The 13,166-nt window shown below is 43.6% G+C and overlaps 1 protein-coding gene across 1 annotated transcript in view; it reads right to left on the bottom strand.

Moving 5' to 3' along the window:
• Nucleotides 1-13,166, bottom strand: part of HEATR4 (HEAT repeat containing 4) — a 597,929-nt gene that overhangs the window by 320,353 nt on the left and 264,410 nt on the right. The window contains exon 7 of the mRNA XM_069638774.1: nucleotides 347-490. Coding sequence (XP_069494875.1) covers nucleotides 347-490 — 144 coding nt within the window. The remainder of the gene's footprint in view (nucleotides 1-346; nucleotides 491-13,166) is intronic.

The raw sequence follows: 13,166 nt of genomic DNA, 5'->3' as shown, positions 1-13,166 counted from the left end.
AAGGGCAGAGCATATCCATCTCACAGAAACCAGGGGGTCTTGCCAGGACTATAGTCCCAACATCTTTGCAAAAGTAGCACAAATGTTGGGGCACAAAAGCAATGTCGGTAGCTCCCAAAACTTACAATTTAGGAAAACTCCTATTATATAAAGTGCACCCAATTGATAAAGTAAGAGCTCCTGCAACATACAAAAAGGGGTTTAAAAGGATTATCTGTTGGGTCCCTTAAAAATGAATATTTGTATAAGGAACAGCAATGTACAATAGTGGTCCGTTCTCCACTGAGAATGTAACTAACCAATCCCCAACATCCAACGCTATGAATTGGGTCTCCACTGTCCTCACCTAAGTCACGGAGGGGCTCATCCTTGTCAGGTCTTTCAACAATTGCAGATGCGCAGATGGCTAAAGCCATAACCTTACAGTCGCCATGAAGTCCTGTAAGGTCCTTCTTCAACTGCTCCAAAGTAGCATTGTGCCAACGTGCACCTGAGGAAAATCACGAAACAGAGTGGTGAGCAACCCTGATCTATGAACTGTTAATTAAATGTTTCCAAACATGTTGGTGAGGAATACAATAGTTTAATTAAATGATAGCACATACATGCAAGTGATTTATGCTGTTTTAGTGAATGGTTTTTGCTTACAGTGTCAAGGTGTGCATTCAATGTCAGAGTCAGGTTCAGTCTGGTATGGAACCTCTGCAGATTCAGTGCTGGTTTGGATAAGAATTCCTAGTGGGGGTTCCTAGGGAGTGGGGATGTGTTCTACTTTTTCACTTATGATATGTTCCTTATTATAGTCTGTAGGCCCTGTAACCGTCTCAAGATGGCAGTGCCCATTAAGGAGAGAGTCCCGTGCTCTGAGCTCTACATGAGGCTCAATATGAAGAGCTTGAAAGCAAGCAATGCAGCTGACTTTCAACAAGATTCTCGGAGTGGCAGGACGTCCCCTGCTGCCTTCTGTTTCTGCCCAGGCAAGGAACTCAAGGCTGATGGGCTCCCGGGACGAAGCGCCCGCTACATGGTTGGTGTGCAAGCTCCACCCAGGCCCCAGAATAGGGGAGGGAGAAACTACTCCCCTAATCCCAAAACAGTTTTAGTTAACTCCTAAGAGTTTGGGAAATTATTGTAAGCGGTAGGAGAGCTGCAACATTTTTGTATAGTTAAGCGGTAGGAAGCGAGTAAATGGGCTTCAGTTGGCATTTAAAAGTAAACCTTGCCATGGGCAGCACGAGAAGGAAACTCAAAAAGGCTAATACATGGATGCAGTTCTCAAGAAGGTAAGAATTACAAAACCAAAACTGGTGAAGGATTTTCAGTAATAAATTTTGCGTAAAGAAATAGGACCTCATTACAGGTCTGGTGGTAACCCTGCCGGTGCTATTGGCGGGTTGCCGCCAGACCCATAAAAAATTACTGGCGCCTGACTTCCTGGTGCCACCAGGCTATTACAAGTCCGGCGGCTGGGAAGTCAGGCGCCAGTCATTTTGTTAATCAACATTCCCATAGAGTCCTGGGAGTGGGGACACAGGAGCATGGTGCTGGTGCTCCTGTGACAAGTCTGCCTGGATCAGACATGTTGGGCACAGCGGCTCCGGCAGGCAGACTTGTAGTTTGCTGCTCCGGAAACAAGGGTGCCGGCCGGACCGGCAAACTTATAATGAGGCCCAAGGTCTCTTACAAAGTTCCTGGTGTGGACCTTTCCTAGCTCTGTTCCATTGTCTATTAGAATATCTTGGTTTTTCTCTTCAGGTTGCAGGTCTTCTGTGTTCCCACACCCAGTTGCAGAGTGTCCTTAATAAGGATGCTCTGAGGTGAATACATAGAGTATTCTTAAATTCTCTTTCAGGAGAGGGGTGTCTCTTTCACAACACTGGACTGCCCTAACAGGGTTTCAGCTACTGTGTTGGATAGTTCTCTACCAACTGTCCACCACCCACTCATTCCCACCAGTGTCGTAGAAACCCGGTCCTGCGGTGAGATTGCACCATCTCGTACTCCCTCCCACCATTGAAGTCTGCTCTATACCAACTTGGTCCACCAGAACCTCCCTGATCTCACTGACTATTGGGGTGTGTGCTCTTCTCCTACCTCCTTGGGTCTTGCAACTCTTGCTCCCACTCTTTCTTTTCTCCTTGTACTTCCCAGATGATAGTGTTTTTTTCCTTTTTAACCTCCATAACATCTCCTCTCCAGATACATCTCTTCTTCCAACCTCTTCAATAAAACTTCTTCCAGATGGTAACAATTCTCATGGCAGCTTCCTCTATGCTCTCCCTCCAACCTCATCAATAATTCTCCCTCCAGATGGTTTCATCTCCTCTACAATGAACGTTCTACCTCCAACTTCCAAACACTTTCTAATCAGCTCTCTTCTCAATAGACCACTTGCTTGCCAATCTACTACAAACATGTTCCTCCCACTTCTTCTTGAAGACTCCACACACTTTGACTGAACCAGCTAGCTTTTATAGTCTGGCCTTACCTGCGTCTAGCTGATGTGTAGGGTTATGGTTTGCACCTGTGTAGTGTGGGCTGGGCTAACCTGTGATTGGGACATGTGCCTGTGGCCAGGTGTGCCGGAAGTGGGTTGGCCAGAGCTTATATCAAGCACTGCTACCATCTTGGACTTTAAACCTGACCTGGAGATGTGTAAAGTCTCCTTCCCTCCCTTTTGAGTCTTGCTGACATTGCCTGCTTCAGCTGGATCCCTTTGATTTCCCAGTGCTGTTTTGCTTTTCGGCCACGCGTAATGACCTCAGAACTACTCACCCTATGAGACGGACTAAATGATCATGGACTCAGGAAGGCAATAATACACACCTAGACCAACAATTGGAATATAATTGGCTCTTTACAGGCCCTTTATTCACACAAATTGTAATCCTACAAATAACTGTTGGAATAAATGCAATTGGTTATAATAAACACACAAACAAGTATAGTTACAAAGGGTCTACATCACTGTTAGTGCTGTTGTAGGAGAAAACTTCATCTCAGCCACGACAACACTACCCAGTCCCAAGGCAGGTAGGCAGAAAGATCACACATACTAACAGGGTCTGGAGCGGAGTATCCTCTCTCTCAGCCAGACTTCCTCACCCGAGGTTCCAATTCTCTGTCTCCTCATCAGGATACCTCTCTTCTTGTGGGGGACAAATTCCCGCCCCTCATAGGTTGCAAACTGCCCACGGCCGAAGAACAGACAGCAAGCAAGGGAGGTAAAGAGCAGAAAAATCCAGACAGTAGTGGAAAAACCCAGCTTGTCTCCCGCACGCTTGTTCCCAGCACCCCTTATCAATGCACCTGAACATCTCTGACTCCCTTCTCGTTCTAGAGCGGACAATACAACAACTATCCTTCATAGTGAGCTCCTCTGTTTCATAATATAATTTTGCATCCGCTACAGAATTCATGTCTGCCTTCTAATTGAGCTCACAGAAACGTAGACTTTCATTGCGGTTTGGAAGTGAATGTCCAAAATGGCTGCGCACCGGCACCATGTTTTAGCTCATTTTGTCACATGCATTACAAGTGCGTAAATCATAAGTCAGAAAAGCCTTTGCTAAGTAAGGGGAGCTGTTTTGTGTGTAATCCCTGCAAAGCTATCGGAATTGGGAGCACAGTGTTTATTTGTTTTGTCCCTTGCTCTCAAATATTTCCTGCTGCAGTGGCACCATAGAAATAAATGCATTTCTACCCTCCCAAGTGAATTCGGGATGTTGCAACTTTCTTCCCTGCAGGAAGGTGAAGCAATGACATCATGCATCTCACAAGATGAGGTTTGACATGTCTTTAACCACTTTTATTAAGGTAAACAGCCCAAGGTTGTGGGTTGGATAAACACTTCTAAGAACTGGGGAAATGTTTTAGAAATATGAAACAATCCCTTTGTAAACTAGTGTTAAGGATGAGATAACGCATGGCAGGGTTTTCCAGGTGTTCACAGCAACTCAAGATAGTCAGGATCATCACGAGTTGGGTGGTAGACCTTAAATGCAGCAGTAATGCTATTACCGCCGCATTTAATGGTCTGCCCAATCACAAGTCTGGCGGTATTTACCCGCAGCTGCAAGCTGGGGGTAAACGCGCCGGAAATATTCCCATTGGGTCCAATGGACTCAATGGGGAATTACAGTTACCGCCCAACCCTATTAGCGCCGGACCGGTTGCCGGTAATGCTGGTAGCACAGGCGGTAACACCACCAGTAATACTGCCGGGTTACCGCCCAACTTGTGATGAGGCCCAGTGTCTTCTATCAAAATACAAGTCTTAAATCTAATCTTAGAATGCTCTGTTCCTTCTGCGATGCCAACATAAAAGTTCCAGCCTATCCGTAATGAGTCCTTTAGCCTCCTGGCTAACCATAGGCTACAACAAAATGTTCTCCAAATCTATCCAACAAAAGTGTTCCTAAACCTAAGCTTCAAAGTCTATGCCTAATAATAGAAACAAACAAATACCAGATGCTTTCCTGTGCACTCCCTACAGGGGATACTTGTGATTCTGCCTTTTTAAGGGTCTCTGGTCAGCACAACTCCCTATAGGCCTCTCCATGCCCTCCTGTTTTTCTCAAAACGTCATTCTTCTCATACATTTCCACAACCTCCAGTACTCAGCACAATTTGCTTCGGTCTCTCCATGACCACTGGGTTCTCTTAGGTCTCTCCATGGCCTCTGTTTCTCTAACAATTCCCTTGGGTCTCTTCACAACTTCAGGTTTCTCTCAGGCCATGCCACAACCTTTAGTTTGTGTCACCCCACGACCTCCAGTCTCTCTTAAGTCTCTCAATGACCTTTATTTTCTCTCACAATTCTTTTAAGTCTCTCCATGACATCTGGTTCTCAACACGATTCTCTCAGATTCTCGTAGTGCTTACAAGTATTACTACTCTGCATTCAGGGTTCTTTTCAGGCAGTGATACTCTGCCCCTCCTGGCAGGTTTTCATTTATAAGCTTCTTAAGAAAGCGGTCAACCCCCGACCTTCCTTCAGGTCTCATTCCTTGTCTGTAAAACCTGGTTCTGGGTTCTCCTTTCAATGCACCACTAGTCCTTGCGGCATTATTGCATACATATGCCTTAGCATCTGCTGTACAGCTGACCATATGTGAACTGGCTCTTCTCAGATGGCAGTCTATCCATGTCTCCAGGGCATGGTCAGTACCACGTCTGCTTCCTCCCAGCCTTTACACCCTGGGGCTGTCCCTTGCCTCTTTTATAGTTCTGGGCCAGTGGCTGTCTTTCTAAGCCAACCCTGGATTGTCTTTGCTTCCTATGCGGTTTTGTTTTAAAGGTTGCATCGTTATTATTACCCTTCTGTACTGGTCAGTATTTAATACCAGAGATTTTTCCTAAGGACTTGCGTCAAAAGTGAAAGGAAGTCCTGTTGTTGAAAAGTCTTCTATGCGCCCCGGCTATCACGCACATGTGATCTGATGATAACAGTTTAGGGGTAGTGGAGAGAGTTTATACAGAAACAGAGAGTGGCCCTTTCAAGTTATCAAAGAGAACTATTGGCCTTTTGTCTTCAAGTGAGTCATTGAGAGAAAGAGAAGCACAGTATGTTATTTTACCCCCATCCCTTTTCTCCGGGGTGGAGAGTTTAAGAAAGTTAATAGCTAGAGTTCTGAAGTGCTGATCACCAGGGGCTTTGTGGGGGTAGAGCAGCTCCGATGAAAACTGTGCCCTGACATATAGTCAATAAAACAGCCAAACCTTCTCTGAGACAAGGAGAAGAAGAGATTGCAACTTCAATACAAATAAAACACATCTCATCCAATTTATCACATATTACAATAAAAGGAAATTAACTTAGATTTACAAATTCCATAAAAAACAACAAACCTTATCAGATTATAGTAACAAAGAATGATACACAAGATGAACAAAACAGACAAATCACAAGACTAACACACATCTCCATGACAACCCATCCCTTCTAACTAACACATATATATTCAGTAATCAAACACTCTAACCTGTATTCACCCATATAATTCATTGAAGGACCCCCACAATTCCAGATACATTTCCACTCTGTGCTGCCTATGAAACATACATTTTTCAAAGTTTGGAAGTATTTGCATATCAGATAACCAGCCCTCTACAAATGGCTTCTTTCTCGTTTTCTACACCCTCAGGATTTATTTGGTTGCCACCAGAAGGGCCTTGTTAATCCAGCACACAGTCTCACAGTCTATGTCACATCCACCTTTTGGTGACAGTAGAATCACTGCCGCTGAATTTCGTGGGAATTAAATATTCCAGACCGTATCTAGTCTATCAAGCACATCTTTCCAGAAGTCCACCACCCTATCACTGTCCCACAGCATGTGCAGCAATGAATCTTTCTCTCGCTGACATCCCCAAGCTACATATACGCAGATTTAGTTGAGTAAAAGTGTTATTTTAAAGTGAGCATAATATATCTTAGGCACGTTCTGCACTGCGCCCGTTTTCGGGATCCATTTGATGTTATCGTGGCTCAGGATGTTGTGCCATTTAAAGTTGCATGTCGAATGTTGTTTTCCTGTTATGATTTTGCTGCTCTCCTGACCTGATTTTAAGGCAGAGATGTCCACTTCCCCTTCCTCTGCCAGCCGCAGCCGCTCAGCACCACTAATGTCATCCGTTACTGCAGCAATTTTCAAGCCTTGATAAGGAGACAGTCACCCTTTTCATCTATGGGTATTTATCAACATTGGTATTAAGTTGAAACTTAATTAGTTTTACAAAAGGTTTTTTAATTAATAGTTTCTTTTCAGTTAGGACTGAAGGGATGTGAACACGCTGGTAGATTTTTAGGCTATATGACTGGCAAGAACAGGGTGTGCAGTCATGTCCTGATACCAAATTTCCTCATGCTCAACTTAATTGCTCATTATGAATATGAAGCAAGACCAAAAGTTGATGACTGGAAGTATTGAATAAATCATAAAGGAGTTTGGGAGCCCCTTAACTGAAAACTAATATGGGTCAAATACCCTGTTCTATGGAATTTCTTCCACTCAGGAGGGTCTACAACCACGTTTTATCTCACTGCACCCTTCACAGAGGAGAAATACCAATTTTCACATCAGTCTTTGTCCCACCCAGAAGGGCAGTCCAGCACCGAAATGCTAAGCAAATCTCCTCTGAACAAGAGTACCATCAGCAACCCCAGACACAGTGAGCAAGGGTTCCACGTCTGGATTACCCTGGGTTACTTAGGGTGAAACTAAGGCATATTTAGGGGGCAACTACAGCATGACGTCATCACGTGCCGAATACACACCGCTACTTTAAGCGGCCATCTTACCCTGTAAAACCTTCGGACAGCCGTGAAAGAGCACGGGAAACAGGAACTCCTGTTTTTGGCGCATTTTAACTACTTTAAAGACAGTCATAGAGGTAATTACGACATGCATGGTACTGTATTACAGCGTGGGAACAAAACATCTGATTGTGATAGCATGTCCTAAGGGCACATTACTTGTTTATGTATTGGCTCCTTAGGAAGAATTGAACAAATTCCTCATAAAGCAGCTATACCCCCTACAGACCCTGGAGGAGGTGAGTGAACAAACTATACAATTATGCAAGATTAAGTGTGCTATATTCCGAATGTCCATTTTCATGAATTGGCATCAATCCCGATTGCTAACTTTTCACTTTACAGAGGGATCTTGACGGACACAACGTTCAGTACGACTACCCCCACTCATCCTATAGTATTACTACTTAGAGGAATGGTGAGAATCACATTTTCAAGGCCAATTTGGACTTAATTTGGGCCAATGTACTCACCTGCTTTATATTGCTACTCGTCTCAGGCATTAATTCCACTCACAGGAGGAAGAGTACTCACATATTCTGGATACTGAATGGCGATGATTACATTTTAGTATATGGGTATACTAGAAGAACACAAATGCATCCGTTGACTAAGGAAAAGGTGAAGCACATCACACTTTTCTATACTGCAATTGGAGAGTAGCAGTGAGAGGATTGAATGCCACATTATATTATCATTTCTAGATAACCAGGGATGGAAGGCTACCTATGTACATCACTTTGCTCCTAGGATGAGCCCTTCCAGAGCACTGATACCAGTAGGACTATGAAAAAATGGTAGATATGTGTGAATATCTAAAGGACGGAATAGATTGGGATTCTAATTGTTGGTTGAGCTGCTGTGAATGATATTAATTTAAAAGCAATCACTGTTTAGTACCTATGAGCAGATTACCATAGATGAAATTGTAAGATTATTTGATCCCTGATGAAGAGATGTTTTCTCGAAATGCGTTGGGTCACATGATTAAATTTGTTTTTTAACAATAATGTGTTATGAATTTATATTGGAATGTTTCAGGTTATTACAATGACTCTATATTGATCAATTGACTTCATTTTGACCAATTCAAAGATTTCCTATTTCAATATTTGGCTAATTATTGGCCTAAGAAAGTGTGCAGGGGACCTGAATTCCCTGCTTATGGGAACTTTCCCTGTTTACTATTGTTGTTCAGTCCATGTGTCAGGACTGACATCTCTCCCCTGCACCTTGAATTTAGATCATTACTGACATTAATCCATTTACCCATGTTGCATAACTTCAACAACAAGGTGTGCACTGTGTTACACTTTCAATATCTGCAATTATATAAGAAAACAAGCCCAGGTTTCAAAAGGGTCTAAGTGGGCAATGTTGTGAATGGGCATTGTGCAAAATAAAATGTCTACCTACAAATACGTTTTTGGAACTTGATGCATTTAATCTAATCAAGTAATTAAACACTGATTATATTGGAGTGCATGGCGCACCATTGGGCTACATCACTATAATGTCAAACAAATAAAATACCTTGTTTTTGTGGCAGTAAAAATTTGGGGAATCAAATTTGATTTTAGGAAATAATAGTGTGGTATTGATCGCATTTGCATTTTACAAAATATTGCATGAGGTAAATAGTTCACTACTTATAATGCGTATCATTGATTAAAACAGGCAGCTTTACTGCCAGTTTTTACTTCTGCCTTCATATTCATAATGCAAACCAAAAGAGGTGATGGCTGGAAAGTTTAGAATTAATCTTAACCTCTGGCATTGCTCCGGGCAACCCTCCAGACCATCGTTCTTCACCTCCTAAGCCATTACACAAGGGGGAAGACCATATGCAAAGCAGGCTTGGTCCCGCCCCAGAAGGGGCAGTGCAGCATGAATTGCTTGGTCACATCCATTATGAGCATCTCATCCCGACAACTGAGTAAATCACAACTGGATATGCTTAACTTGGGTTTATCATTCAATGAAGAGATAAACTTATTTAAGTTGATTAGAAAAATGGAACTGAAGGTATTCTTTCAAACCTCACCCGAGGTACAAGAAAGGTCCACAACCTTCAACTATTTGGAGATGAAGTCTAAGAGTTATTTCTGTCAAGATCCGGATCTTGCCCATCCGTGGGAGCTGCTGAACCCCACAGCCCCCCTCTGACCATCCTGTTCCCCACTGAATATATTCACAATGAGGTTCAGTCTAGTCTGACAGGGAAAGGGAAATTGGAAAAAATAAAAAACACCACAGGAGCTCTTCTGACTTCTTTGCTCGGCACCCTGTAAAAATGTAATGTTAGTATCACCTTACATTCAGGGTTTTCAGATACAAAATAGGACTCCCGTTTTCACTACCTGTGTAACCTCTGCCCCAAGCAAAGAGGTAAGAGAACTGAAATCTTTAAACTTGCTAAGAAACATATGCTTGCTTGCTTTCTGCCTTCTTGAAGTATCTTTCTTTGGAGACTTTTCTCACAACATTAAACATTTAAATCAAACTTTATCCTTTGATTTGAAGAGATGCAATAGCAAAATGCTTTGTAACCTAAAAAGTCACTTTAGTCATGAGCACAGTCTTTTCTGAAGGTGTCTTGTATGTAATGAGCTCAACTGGCTTTCCTAGTGCTGACAGCCTTCAATTTAACTTTCCTCTTTAAAATATACTGACTTTAAAATGTTCTAATTTTTTACTTTCCTTAAATTATCTCTTATTTCTCTGCATACAGGTGTGCACCCTAAAAACTACAAATTCCAAAAGGATTTCCAAAATGGCTGGCGCCACTCGGAAAATGATTGCCCTTCCTAGAGTAATGTCGTAACTGAGAAGGAAAGCTAACTGGTTCCAGCTATACTTCTGAAGTAATCCCACAAATAGGTAAGTGTCTTTCTTTTCTTTTAGAATAACTTTCTGAAGAGCACTGGATGCGCGTTGCAGAAAATGAACTGCCTATTAGGAGAGCGAGCATGCCGCGAGCCATGCTACATACATAGTTTCTGGCATAGCGCAGCACTCGAAACACAAAAGAAAATCCCTTCACGACCAAGAGTTGCGTCGGAAGGCAAATGTCAACGTTCACTGCTGCAGTGATAAACACACTGCAGCAGAGACGTGCTGTGAATTTCAACTGAAGAGGTTGACCAGCATTAAACTAGTATTACATAAACTTCAAGTCTTCTCATTGAAGACTGAGCGAATAAATGTAACACATATATATTTATATAAATAAATCACTGCTGTAAATACGAATGAATATTTTTCTTCCAAAATAAATATCGTTTTAAATAGCTCCCTATAATGTTGCGCTCCCACCAGTAACTAGAGTCCTGCAGCTATTTCTCCAAGTTGTCATATTCCAAGCTTTTCATGAGTTTTCACATGAATTAGGCCTCAGAACTAGAGTCCAAAAACACAGGTCCTATCTTCTCCATAGAAATTGATGAAAGGCAGTTTAGAATAGTGAGTTCTTCCAACCTGCTCACAACATTCCATTTCAGAACTACTCCTGAGAGAATCCCCCATCTTGGCTTGGACTAGATCCCAATCCTCCATCTTGCGAAAAATAAACATCAGATCTCACCCCCTACTAAATTCATGGCAAGGAAGAAGGCCAGAAAACACTGCAATGAACCATTCTATTTTGGACGAATTCCGAACGGACCCCTGATTGACAAATACATTGAGAGGTATCCCCTCAGCCAGCCACACCGACCAAGGAACATACAGATCTACCCATGCGTGGATGAAGAGCCACAGGCCATGATCAGAGACACCTGTATGGACAGCTTGGACTAAAACACCAAGAAGCCATGTTGCTGACGGCGTTAGAGATACCACGACATAGCAACGTTAGACATGAAGCACACATGCCATCCGCAATTCTGGACACAAACACGCACTCGAATACATAAAGAACACAAGCGTGCATTTCTATGATTAGAGGACAGATACATGTACATACTGTCATTGTTTTTATTATTTTGCCATTAGCCAAACGCAGAAAAGCAGAAACTGCAAGGCTTGCAGATGCTTAAACATGAATAACCCTATGGAACTGCAGGAGCACCTATGGGACCTAACAGAGCCAAGTGTGACTAACCTATGGAAATGTAGTACAGCATGGACACTGTAGAAACCTCATTATAAGGTTTAGGAAAATTACAGCAGGCCTCGGGTGTCTGAGCAAGAGACGAGCTGAGCTGATTCAGGCTGGACAGAGAGCTAGACGTGTGAGACAGAACTCACAGCCAAGGTTAAGAGATATGGATGACATTCCAATCCCCAGACGACAAAGGGACCAGCTGCAGAATATACAAATACATCCTCATAATTCAGAGCTGCACAGCTGAAATTTGTGGTCTCTGAACACGTGACACAGCTGAAGCAGACAATGGACAGCAATAGACGGTAGGAATGGGAGCCGCTCCCAGCTGAAAGCAAGCACATACCGCGATATTTGTTGCAACGTCCGAGGCACATTCTCATGATGTCATGGCCACTTGCCCAGGATCACAAGAGTGGTACCATCAAGTGGAGGGAGCAGGGGGCATCATGGGTCATGCACGTCCCTTTGGGACATTCATAAATGGGGGGCCTGGTTGGACACAGTCCTGGCGCCTCTGGCGCCAGGCTCTTGGAAGGATATAAACAGGACATTTCCATTATGGGCAGAAGTGCTTAGAATTAACAGGAACTCTTTCATTATGAGCAAGAATACTCTCAAGAACTTTCATTTGTGTAACTAGTCCGGGTGTGGTCTCTATCTTCATCTGCATCTGCACGTGCATCTTCTAACTTCTAGGAGTGGCAGGATGTGGCATGCAGAACTTTGCTAAGGGGCGAAGCCTTAGGAGCTCAGCTATAAAAGCCAGCCCAACCCCAAGGCACACGCTTCGCGTTATTCTGCACCTCCGTGCAGCGTAATGCTCACCATCGCCTGAGATTCATTTTACCTGGAGTTATCCTGCCATCTGCATCCATGCTTGTCACTGGAGAATCCTGCTCTTACCTGAACGTTTGCTCTTGGCACCGCGGCTCACCTGCAAACATCCGGGATTGAAGACACCTTCCTCCTGGCACCGTGGCTCACCTGCAAACATCTCGGATGCGGACATCTTCCTCCTGGCACTGCGGCTCACCTGCAAACATCTCGAAGCGCAGACATCTTCTTCCTGACAACGGGGCTAACCGGCAAACTCCCCGGAACGCAGACATCATCATCCAGGCACAACGGCACGACGCACTCCATCCGAATTCGCAGCACCTGCAAAGAAAAGGCAAAAGACAAGGTCAGACACTTAACAGGCATTACATTAAGGGCTCACTCTCATTAAAACCTTGAGCCTTCCCTAAAGCCATCACTCACCTGCTGCTGAACATTGCGGTCGCATCCATCTTCCGCTCAGCTGCGTTCCGTGCCTCCACAGCTGTTGTTAGGCTGTATTTCCACCTATTTGGAAGAAAACAGAGATAAACGTTATTCAGTGCAAAACAACCACATTGAGAGCAATAACATCAAGACATTGAGTGGGAAAAGACAAAGACATTGAAAGAAAGCAGAAAGAGGGGAAAAGACAAAAGACTTTGAGAGAATGCAGAAAGAGGAACTTAGTTGCAGCTGGACTGGACTAGTATTCAGGAATCAGTGAAGGAACTAGATTCCACCAACAAGCGCCCCTGCCAGAAGTAGCAGGACGGAGAGCTCATCATTCACATTAATCAGGTGAGCCTTATGGGCCGGTACGTGCCCACGGAAATCGCACCTTGGGTCGAAGGGGTTGGGAGATACCACAGTCATCTACCAGCGCATTTACGTTTTCCCATATCCACGCAGGAGCAGTGCCAC

The sequence above is a fragment of the Ambystoma mexicanum genome, chromosome 14 (genome assembly GCF_040938575.1).
Source record: "Ambystoma mexicanum isolate Mex_15411 chromosome 14, UKY_AmexF1_1, whole genome shotgun sequence".
NCBI classification, from domain to species: domain Eukaryota; kingdom Metazoa; phylum Chordata; class Amphibia; order Caudata; family Ambystomatidae; genus Ambystoma; species Ambystoma mexicanum.
Note: the sequence above shows the minus strand (reverse complement) of the source record. Positions and strands in the feature narration are given on the sequence as shown.